The following is a 12,472-nucleotide window of genomic DNA, read 5'->3' as shown; positions in this document are numbered from 1 at the left end:
TACTTCTTGTGCGTAATTATTTCCGGGACCTCGCGAAGCTCGACCTTCAAGTGTAAGCCAATCACAACGCATTAAAACACGCTATTAAAAAAGTCCCGGTCAACTTATCAAACCGCATTTTTTTCCACGTCTGGTATAAACGGATATAGTAATACATGTAGTTGTAATGATTAGTTCATGCCTTGGTAGTTGAGTAATACCTACTTATTGTGGTAGAATGAACCGACATACGTATTAAACTGAAATTGATTTCAAGTCAAAGTGACAGTATTATGTTTTTGGTTTCTATATGGGAAAGCCATGGCTACGTATCTTAGGCTGTATGTCTGATAATGCTTTTCCATAAATCCGGTTCTCTTATTGAGGACATGGCTTTACCTGGATTTGACCTAGATTTACATAGCATTGAAGCAGAAGACATTACCCTCCCATAACACCTGGTTTTATTATCCTTGTACATTTTATGTGTGGTATTAATGGAAACCTAACACACTGACATTATATTAATAAATATATCAAATGTCATTTTCGTCGCAGGAAAGTGTAGAAGTTTTGCAAGTACAAATTGCTTGAACGCAACACATGCACTACCTACATATTCTACTCAGACTCTGCCTCAATTGTCTTAATGATTCTTGGTGTTGTGTGCCTAAACCGAAATTCACATTTCATACGATTGTTATTTTTTCGTGATATGTAAATACTTATATTGTGTGAAATATTTGTTTTTCATCTTTTGAAAAAAAAAGATAAATTTTAATCGGCCTTACTAAATCAACAGTATGTATATCTTTATGTAAAGACGGTATTCCTTGCTTATTTCACCAAAATAAAAAAATATGCCCCAAAAGGCGTAACATTAAAAGTATTAAATTAGGTAAAGCTGAAACAATAACAACAAAATCAAACCATATATTTCGAATTTATTTCCTTCATTCACATACTTGTATACAATAGCTACCACCATCACAAACACACATACATACGTCCAGACATGGAATGTGACACGGGGAGACAGGGAAACTTCTTTGTAGGTCTGAATACTGAGAGAAATATTCTAATTCGTAAAACAGCACCAACACTGTCGCTTCCGGAAATTAACTCGCAACAGGTAATGTCATTTTCACGATTTTAATTATTTATTGCCTAGAACGGTCGAACAGTCTGACGAGATTCCGCTGAATACAGATCGGAGTAATCAGATATACACACAGTGTGTTAATGTATATCCATGTATATCACTGTAAATTTTCAAATCATTTTTTTCCCGGAGACCCAGCACTTTTTGAAGCATGAAAGCTATAAATAAAATATATACTTCTCTGATTAAATAATTATCTCCATAACAGATAATAAATTTCACTTATGAATACAAACGTCCATACATAAAAAACAGATCACACTACAACACCTCAGATTTTATTAAATGAATCATTCTCATGATGCTGTCGTGAAAATAAGGAAAACACTCACTGTTACAATGTATTCATCTACTAACAAAGAATATTTATAAATAAAAAATTATCAAAATGCTATTTCTATAATTCGGAGGATAAGTTAGGCATCTAAATATTTCATCATTTTATAATCATCAAGCACAAAACTCTTGAAAAGACTACGAATGATGCTATTTTCTATATATCTGATTGACTAGGTCTAGTTGCATTACAAAAATACTAACCATTTTGAAACACTAATATTTGCGATATATTTATTTTAGCGTAACAGTAAATTTGTGCCATGATAAAATAGGAAACAATGCTGACCTTTGTGCTTCACACTGTGACCTTGAAATTGGCAACACAATTTCTAGGAAATTCATTCGGAGACATTGAATGTAAAAGAAAACATACTTAGGCTATTTCGTTCATTTCAGGAAATTGATTTTTTTGCGATTTTTAAAACACTCGCGAAAACGAATATACCTGAAACTTAGATAGCATGCTATATAAAGCACTAGGTGACCTTGAAAAAATAAGCATTTATACATGATACATTACGCTGAATATTGCCATGGATTTCTTTCATATCGCCCTGTATTAAGTAAATGAGTTCGAGTTAAGTTATTTGGCTTTAAATATTAAGGCGAACGAAATATTCATTAAATTACAAAAAACATACAATTTCTACAAAACATTACTTTGACAAAATAAATATGAAAAGAGATTAAAATTGATTAAAATTTAACATATTGAAATAAGTAATATATCCCTTACCTTGTATAAAGTCATAATCTGTAAAGCTATCTGGGAGTAAAGCAATTTGTTTAAAATGGAATAAATAAAAATTATATTGTAATATTCCACCAAGATTCCCTAATTTTTAATAGTACAACTTATACATTTAAGCGCATTGCAGATATCTATATTAATTTAAATGCCCACATTTAGGGACAAAATAATACAAAGATGTCTTTTAGTCATGGTACATGGTTATGAACAACACTGCCCTCCAAACGTCCTGTCACAATTAAAACACAACCAAGTTAATCTCGAAGTCTTTATTACAATTTGTTATAATCATAACTTCTTAGGATGTTTTTGTTGATAATTTCAAATGTTCATGTTCATTTTTCAACAGTGCATATGTTTTGTTACAATGGAAATCCTCAAAATGCAACATTCTGGAAATTTCCCTCTTTGTTTAATATAAATTTCAAAAATGCATTTCTTACATTTTTTACTGTTAATCAGTTAAACAATTACTTTTATTTGTGTCAGAATTTTTTTTTTTATCATTTTGAACATTATGGAAAATAGGACCCTCCATTCCCTCTCCCTGAAACTTCAAAGAAGTGAGGTATTTTTCAAATAATTTGCAATCGTCACTAACAAATGGACTATCTTACGGATATTACAACACTTTTTCTCAAATTCTGTTGGCTAGCCATTCTATTTAAGATGTGCAAGTGTAACAGAACTTTTGGAGGGCAGTGAAGTTTTAGATAGAAATACGTCTTAAATGGAGACTATAGAATATTTCAGCAGAAAAATACTCATTTCGTTTTCTTTTAGAATACTGTTGTTTGTTATAATACTAGCATACTAAAATATCAAATGCCCAGCTAAAAAGTCTTAAGTGTTGACTACATAGTATCTGTATTGGATTCCATCTGCAGCCTAGTGTAATATTCCTTAAAGAAAACAAATTAACATTTTAAGTTAAGCTTGTCAACAACATTTCTAGACACATATATTGAAGACATCTGAAAAAACTAGAACAATAATCAATATACGAATAACTTGTATATATATATATATATAATTTAAAAGTTATCGGAATAAAGATTTTTAAAATGACAAGAGTGATGGAAAAATATTGATGATAAAAATATCAGTGTTTAAATGATAAATAACGTCCAACAAATCCTGCTGATTATTCATTGAGAATTTTAACGCTGACCTATTCTCTGTGTGACCTCTATGGCTGCGATTTGTCTGTTGCCTGTGCTTTCCTCTGAGCCTTAACGAACTCGGCGTATGTGATATACCCATCCATGTCCAGATCATCTTCTTTAAGTACCATTTCTACTATGTTACTGAGTTCGTCGTCACTGAACACCTTCTTGTTAGCTTCCTGTTCGGCTGGACTCCCTTGCTCGTGATCATCTGTTAAGTACAGTAAGTTGTTTTATTATTATCGCCACGTCAATCAGTAGAAATAATATAAACGTTCTTTCAAGTGAAAAGACAAAATAAATCAAAACACCAGTATACATGGACAAAATTATTCCGAAATTCAGTACATATGGACAAAACATACCAAAACGTCATCACGTGTAGAAAGGGACAAAATAAAAAAATACTAAAACAGAAGTATGCACATATACTAAATATAAACAATACATTTGTTAACATATACTGACAAAAAAAGTGTAAATAAATTAAAAAAAAAAAAAAAAAAATTTCATTACTGAAAAATAATATGGCAACAATACAATTAAATTCTTGTCTCATGTAAAACTAAAAGCAAAAATATCAAGAGAAAAACATTTCTTTTCCGATAAAAAATGAATTTACATAGAACTACGAAACAGAAAGAAAGCCTTCTACTGATGAAGTCCCCAATAAAATAAACAAAAATTAAAAACACTGATGAGCTCGTTACTCTGATTAAAATATTACTATATCCTATGAGTCTGGGAATGTGACTACTAACATGCATGTGTCGTATATATTAGTTCTCATGAGATTATGGTAGTTACGAACTACAATGTATCTTTATTGTTATTTCAAAAACAATAAGAACATAACCCTGACCGTTGAAAACGCTCTTTCAGCGTAAGACCGTTCCAATGAAAAAGAACGTGTCAAATACCATTATCCTTCAAGTGGAAGAACTAAAAACTAGTTGTAATCTTTTGATGGTCGACTAAGAAACACTTTACAAAAAGACTAGAAAAGCCCGTGTTCAGAGACCGACGAGCACAGCTATGCAGATCTCGATCCAAGCTTGTCACAATATTTCCTCAAGAGAGCCCTCGATAGCTGTAATTGATTCTGATAGCTGCTGAGGCCGGGCCCACGACTGGGGGTGCATTGTCCGTACTCGTTACTTCATTATTCCCACTTCTCTCAGCACAAATTATCATGCTGAGTAATTTGCATACCTAGGCCTAGTCCCGAGTGGCTTGTAAGCTCACCGGTATTTACTCAACCAACGCACAATTGTCAATAATTAAAAGCCTGCCACCTGGCAGTTTCTACGACGGAGGCGTGGCACTGTGGACACCAGGGACTTGTACAAATCAGTGTTAGTTGGGGTATTTGGGTGTTGAAAGCAAAACTACCAAGAGGAAAGTGAATGAAGATCGCATAAAAATCAATACGTAACGTCCAATAAAAGGGGATAAAATATGTCGTATTGCCGTTAGCTATAAGACGTGGGACGACCTGAGCAGGACCGAAGAAACAGGACAAGCAGGATGACGGGTAGAGGGTGACATTTTATCATTGTCATCTGACGGCTCACGTACGGTCGTCAAACAGGAGACCACAGCCATCTGACATGTGATTGGCAGGTTTGGTTACAACGGGAGGAGCCCACACCGGAGTCTATAGTAATCTATTCATAACACGAGATACCTTCAGTCACATCACAGTCTATACCGATGCATTCATTACATCTTCAGTCACACCAGTCTATACTGATGTATTCATTACACCTTCAGTCACACCAGTCTATACTGATGTATTCATTACACAATCAGTCACACCCGTCTATACTGATGTAGTCATTACACCTTCACTCACATCACAGTCTATACTGACGTATTCATTACACCTTCACTCACACCAGCCTATACTGACGTATTCATTACACCTTCACTCACACCAGTCTATACTGATGTATTCATTACACCTTCAGTCACATCACAGTCTATACTGATGTATACTGACACCTTCAGTCACACCAGTCTATACGGATGTATTCATTACACCTTTAGTCACACAACAGTCTATACTGATGTATTCATTACACCTTCAGTCACACCAGTCTATACGGATGTATTCATGACACCTTCAGTCACACCAGTCTCTACTGGTGTATTCATTACACCTTCAGTCACACCCGTCTATACTGATGTATTCATTACACCTTCAGTCACACCAGTCTATACTGATGTATCCATTACACCTTCAGTCACACCAGTCTATACTGATGTATTCATTAAACCTTCAGTCACACCAGTCTATACTGATGTATTCATTACACCTTCAGTCACACCAGTCTATACTGATGTATTCATTACACCTTCAGTCACACCAGTACACCCTTTTGTATTCAGTCACACCAGTCTATACTGATGTATTCATTACACCTTCAGTCACACTCGTTTATACTGATGTATTCATTACACCTTCAGTCACATCAGTCTATACTGATGTATTCATTACACCTTCAGTCACACCAGTCTATACTGATGTATTCATTACACATTCAGTCACATCACAGTATATACTGATGTATTCATTACACATTCAGTCACACCAGTCTATACTGATGTATTCAGTCACACCTTCAGTCACATCAGTTTATACTGATGTATTCATTACACATTCAGTCACATCACAGTATATACTGATGTATTCATTACACCTTCAGTCACACCAGTCTATACTGATGTATTCATTACACCTTCAGTCACAACAGTACACCCTTTTGTATTCAGTCACACCAGTCTATACTGATGTATTCATTACACCTTCAGTCACACCCGTTTATACTGATGTATTCATTACACCTTCAGTCACATCAGTCTATACTGATGTATTCATTACACCTTCAGTCACACCAGTCTATACTGATGTATTCATTACACATTCAGTCACATCACAGTATATACTGATGTATTCATTACACATTCAGTCACATCAGTCTACACTGATGTATTCATTACACATTCAGTCACACCAGTCTATACTGATGTATTCATTACACATTCAGTCACACCAGTCTATACTGATGTATTCATTACACCTTCAGTCACATCACAGTATATACTGATGTATTCATTATACATTCAGTCACACCAGTCTATACTGATGTATTCATTACACCTTCAGTCACACCAGTCTACACTGATGTATTCATTACACCTTCACTCACACCAGTCTATACTGATGTATTCATTACACCTTCAGTCACACCAGTCTACACTGATGTATTCATTACACCTTCAGTCACACCAGTCTATACCGATGTATTCATTACACCTTCAGTCACACCACAGTCTACACTGATGTATTCATTACACCTTCAGTCACACCAGTGTATACTGATGTATTTATGACACCTTCAGTGACCTGTTCAAATTGATTTAAATATGTAAAAGGTCCTAACAATTCAACCAACTGAAATTTTATTAAGCCTTAATACATACCACACAGAAAATTTCAAAAGATTTTTTTGAAATAAGTTAAAGTGTAGACAAGAATATTGAGTCAGAAAATGGAATCATCTGAAAACAATCGACAGTGACACCCTGCCCGACCCTTCCCCTCTTCGTTGAACAGACAACCACCCTGTCATTATGTACAAAATAACACAGATTTAAAGTGTTATTTTCTCGTTGAATATTACCTGAATATCATACACATACTTAGAATAAAAAAAAGTCAAAAACAAAATATATTGGATTATAAAATAAGACGGGGAGTAATAATTTAAAAAAAATTGTAAACCAAAACTGGGCAAAAGCATGCATATAAAAGGACCTTTCCAATAATTCCAGTACTTCCAGCCAGTGAAGGATTGAAGGGTTCCAAAACAACTACGAATACATCTGAACTTACCAAACGAGGAAGCCTTCAGCTTAGACTTCCCGTATTTACCTTTACATTTCAACAAACAATGGTCGTATTTTAATCACACTATATTCACATACAGGATAATGATTTTTGTTTCTTGTTAATATATTTATATAAAACAGTGGCTGCTCTGTCAACCAAGGGGTGTGTAACCTTCCCAGACAATTTTGGAATACAAAGGAAAGTACAAAAATAATGTATCTGTGCCCCAAATCCGTGATTTCCATTTTATTTTATCACTACAGACATTCGAGAACAAAAATCACATCTGAGGAAAACTCAGACTCAGGAAATCAGGAAACTGTCTGTCCATTTTTTGTTTCCTATTTTTTTTTATTTGCATCACGCTGAAAATGTATCTACTTATATAGATACTGTTATAAATAATTATGCATCAAAACTGGTTTCCAAATGCAATAATCCAAAACTGGTTTATAGAAATTATAGAAATTTTGACTTGATCAAATAATCAAAACACTTTTCCATGGTCACAGGGCTTTAGCGAGTTGACATACAAGCTTTCATGTATTGTGTTGTATTGGAGCACATGGATTTGGCACAAATCCAACCAGTGACCATGGTCTAAGTACATTTTATATAAAACATCTACGGACCCTGGTTTTGGATTTTTTTACCAAGACCATGTGTCTTTGAAGGTCAAACATTTACATTTTTGTAAAAATCAATTTTAGTGCTACATGTACATGTACATAGTACTTATGGGACAGACAGAATGACCATATAGTGTAGAGTTTCCATTGCTCAGCTTTCTTTATTAACTAAGTAAATATTTAACAAGGTAGGCACTTCCTATTTCTGGTGATTATTCCATTTAATTTTGAGTCTCTCTTGGCACATAAAATCACATTTTATTGCGCTCCCATGCCGAGCAATTCTATGCACATGTATATATAGGGATCTACCTTCAGTGTGATAAAACTTCACATGCTTTCCCCTCTACACAACCATCATGTGCATGATTTGGTACTAACCCCTTCAAACAAGATTATTCTTATACCATCCTTATCCTGAAATAAACCCCCTCCCCTTCTGTAAAAGTCAAGTACCATATTTATCTTCAAATAAGCCCCCTCCCTAGTGTTAAAGTCAAATACCGTATTTATCCTCAAACAAGCGCCCTCCCCTAGTGTTCAAGTAAAGTACCGTATTTATAAGTCAAGTACCGTATTTATCCACAAATAAGCCCCCTCCCCAAATGTTAAAGTCAAGTACCATATTTATCCTCAAGTAAGCCTCTCCCCTAGTGTTCAAGTCAAGTACCGTATTTATCCTCAAATAAACCCTTAGTGTTAAAGTTTAGTAATTACAGTTTAGAGATGGAGTAGAATTTGTTTGTGAACCACTTTTACTTTACTATTTTAAAATTGATAATTCTGCAAAAACAAAGAAGGGGGCTTTTTATTGGCACTGGCTTATATATTTGTTGATAAATACGGTAATTACTAGAACATGATTATCATCTCTCTATACAGGTAAAATCTATCTGGTATTGTCATGAATATTCATAACTCTGTATCAATCTGGTATTGTCATAAATATTCATGACTCTATCTATCTGGTATTGTCATAAATATTCATGACTCTGTATCAATCTGCTATTATCATGAATATTCATGACTCTGTATCTGTCTGGTATTGTCATGAATATTCATGACTTATAAATCCCAATGTTACATTATCTATGCTAGTAATGTAATGTACATTTGTGTTTAAGTATGAGTACATTTCACACAATACCAACACCATGATAGTGTTATTTAAGTGATAATTCCAAAGTCAATTTGCCTTATTTCTGGTTCTTGTACAACATCACCATAATTAAAGTAATGGATTAGTTTCAAATTTGAAGATACTGTCTCAAAATAATTTTAAACAATCAGAATCATCAAATACCTTAAGATAGTTGTATTATAGATTTTCAGTTACAAAATGTATCTGACTTTCAAATGCATAATTTTATCCTCATTTTTCAGTTACAAAATGTATTTGAAAATACATAATTTTATTCCTATTTTTTACACCTACAAAATGTATCTGACTTTCAACTTCATCATTCTATCACCATTTTTTTACAGTTACAAAATTATCACTTTCAAATATATAACTTTATCCCCATTTTTCAGCTACAAAATGTGTCTGACTTTCAACTTTATTATTCTATTGCCACTTTCCTACCGTACAAAATGTATCTGACTTTCAATTAAATCATTTTATCCCAGCAAAGCATTGAACACACTATCCAATCCATTGTTTGTATTATTATCGACCACATGTCACCAGAATATGTTTGTATTTTGAATTAACTTAACTGGAATTATTACAGAGCAGAATTTTCACAATAAATACAATAGCCCTTGGTTTATGTGTTGCGATGATTTGGTGAATCATTTTTCATTCTTCATTATGACATAAACAACAAGTTATGAGCATTATGTAAGTTGAAAGACATTTTTTTTCTTATTTTTTCTTTTCATTTTTTGTTTAATTTTCATGATTCTGTAAAGTTCATCTGTTGGTTTTTGATAACTTTGATATTTTTGGAGATGAACAAGATGTAAAACAGATTTTATTGACAGAAAAGATAACATATATGTATATTACTATCTTGATTTTTATCTTTTATTAAAAAATTCACAATGCATATCCTTTTACAGTTGCCTGCCAACTTACCATGAAAATGTGTGATGGCCTTTGTGATTTCCGTGCCGTCGAGCTTGTTATTGCTATCGTAATCGTGTAATTTGAAGTAGTGGAATTCTAACTCCTCCTCCGTCATCTCTTCCTTGGGTTTGTCAATCACTTCCTTCAAATGTTCCCTAATATGTCTGTAATACAATCATGTAATTCTTGTATCATCAAATCATCGAAAATACTTCCCTATCCTCTACAGCGATTTTTAACATAAAGAACTAGTCAATGATTGTGTTGCATATATCAAAAAGGTGTCATAATTGTGAAAAAGTTGGGTCCATTTAAGTTTTTTCACTTATTTAGGAATTTGGTTTGTACTAGAAATTGTCTAGTGACTGTGAACTACTTGGTTATTTCAGCAGTTATTTTAACAATTCTGGTCTAAGGGGAGATAACTCCCATGTCTTTAGACAACATGCAGCTAATCATTTAGGCAATACCATGGGCAAGTTGAAATGCGGGTCCATGGACGAAGCTAAGTTGGAAGAGGATACAATTTTAGGCAAATTAATTAACAACCAGTTAACTTTATTACAGTATCTCTTTCAGCTTTGAAGTAGAAGTCTTGTATCATGATAAATCAACTTAATTTTCACAATTATTTGATTTATTGTGATAATTTTGAGAAATAACTGCAAGAATACCTTTCTCAAAAGGAGCAGATACTATATATAACTTGGCGTAACTTACTCAGCATTGTGAACCTGTTCTTTCTGCCTGAATCCACCAGGTTGATGTCCATGACCACCTGGTTGTTGATTGGCCTGCTGCATGTTCTGGACGTTGACATCTTGATAGTGACCACTGGCCTGTATATTCTGCTGCTGCTGTTGCTGCTGCTGCTGCTGCTGCTGCTGCTGGCCAGCCTGGAACTGAAGGTTCTGACCTTGCTGACCTTGGTTTTGATGAATCTGTTGACCCTGGTCTTGATTAATCTGTTGACCCTGGTTTTGATGAATTTGTTGACCCTGGTTAGCTTGCTGATGGCCTGGTGGGGCCTGGTGTTGATGTGCTTGTTGACTATTGGGTGGAGGTATTCCTGGTGGGTAACTCTCATGTAAAGTCACATGTCCAACACATATGCTCAAAATCAGACAGAGACACCTCACAAACATTATCAATTCTGAAAGCAAAGATATATTATATTATTTTTTCCTGATAATTTTGTAAGTATAACTGGATATAACTAGTTGCACAAAGTCCATGTGACCTTTTTATCTATTATGTTGAGAGGGCATCATTGCCTCATATGATTTCAGACCGATGACGATGATTAAGGGGATAATTATGTTTGACATTGATTCAAAGTGTCAACATTAATAAAATGAATTGAGAAGGTGTAAGGAAGTAATAAAATTAGACTTTCACTGAGGTCAATAGGTCATACATCAGCGAATTATAAGCGGCTCATAATATAATATATGAGTAAATGTATAAGTGATGTATACAGTAATGATCATAGTAGCAGATATATCATGTACATGTACTAAATTCAGATCCACATTATAAAACCTATTTCCAGTATATTTTATTCATGATTTGCAATTAAGTAGACTTTCATCATGCATAAATTTACCATATTTAATCTAAATGTTGCTGCTGAGGAGAGGGGCTTACATGATCTACACTTTACATTGCTTGTCAAAATCAGTGCACAAGTTTTCCCTTACTCTTCTAGTGCATACAACCATATGTACTTGGGGTCAGGAACTAAAGTCATTATGGAATTGTCTAATTTTAATTTGTAACATCATTTAATTTCATGTCTATTTAATCACCGATACAACATTGGAATTGATCACAAAGCGCTTTAAAAAAAACGCCCGTTTATAACAACCAGAAACGGGTGTTTTTTTTTTAAAAAGCGCTTTATAATCGATTCCAATGTTGTATCGGTGATTAAATAGACATGAAATTAAATGATGTTACAAATTAAAATTAGACAATTCCATAATGACTTTAGTTCCTGACCCCAAGTACCTGTGCATACAACAACATATATATACATTATGTTTTGTTTTATTCTACATGTATTCGGTATTCGCTATTTCTATTATCAATCATTAATACGATTTTTAAAGTTTACTGCTCATCATGATCATCATTACATTACCCAGTTGCCCTGTAACCGGCATATGGTGAAATTATATCTGAAACTAGATAGTTTCCTTATGGAAGAAACTGACCCAGATACATGTCCATGATCATCTCAAAATACAACAGCATTGAGAATAGACATCTAATGCATGCTATTGATCATATAAAGTGCATTGATCATTGGAAATAACGTCAAATATTTTCAATATCAATGCATATTTACCTCGATCAGCTGTTACACGTGTACCAGTTATTTTCGACGGTCTTCTCAACAAAGCGCTTAAACAATCGACTATGGAGAGTTCTTTGTTGTTAAGCGTTTACAAGAACTTCATCGATTGGCCTGACACCTG

At 33.8% G+C, this 12,472-nt stretch overlaps 1 protein-coding gene across 2 annotated transcripts; it reads right to left on the bottom strand.

Moving 5' to 3' along the window:
- Window positions 1–906: 906 nt before the first annotated feature.
- Window positions 907–12,444, bottom strand: LOC117323045 (serum response factor homolog A-like). Of its 2 annotated transcripts, XM_033878037.1 has the most exons (5): window positions 12,343–12,444; window positions 10,713–11,145; window positions 10,002–10,156; window positions 3,403–3,608; window positions 907–3,133 (listed from the first exon to the last, which is right to left on the bottom strand). In XM_033878037.1, exons 2-4 carry the CDS (start codon window positions 11,135–11,137, stop codon window positions 3,421–3,423), a joined length of 768 nt encoding a protein of 255 aa, XP_033733928.1. In that variant the 5' UTR covers window positions 11,138–11,145; window positions 12,343–12,444; the 3' UTR covers window positions 907–3,133; window positions 3,403–3,420. The 2 variants fall into 2 exon arrangements, with proteins under 2 accessions (XP_033733928.1, XP_033733927.1); XM_033878036.1 differs by having other exon boundaries at window positions 907–3,608.
- Between the last annotated feature and the right edge of the window lie 28 nt (window positions 12,445–12,472).

This window comes from Pecten maximus, chromosome 3 (assembly GCF_902652985.1).
Source record: "Pecten maximus chromosome 3, xPecMax1.1, whole genome shotgun sequence".
Taxonomy (NCBI): domain Eukaryota; kingdom Metazoa; phylum Mollusca; class Bivalvia; order Pectinida; family Pectinidae; genus Pecten; species Pecten maximus.
This window is presented reverse-complemented; position numbering and strand designations above follow the sequence as displayed.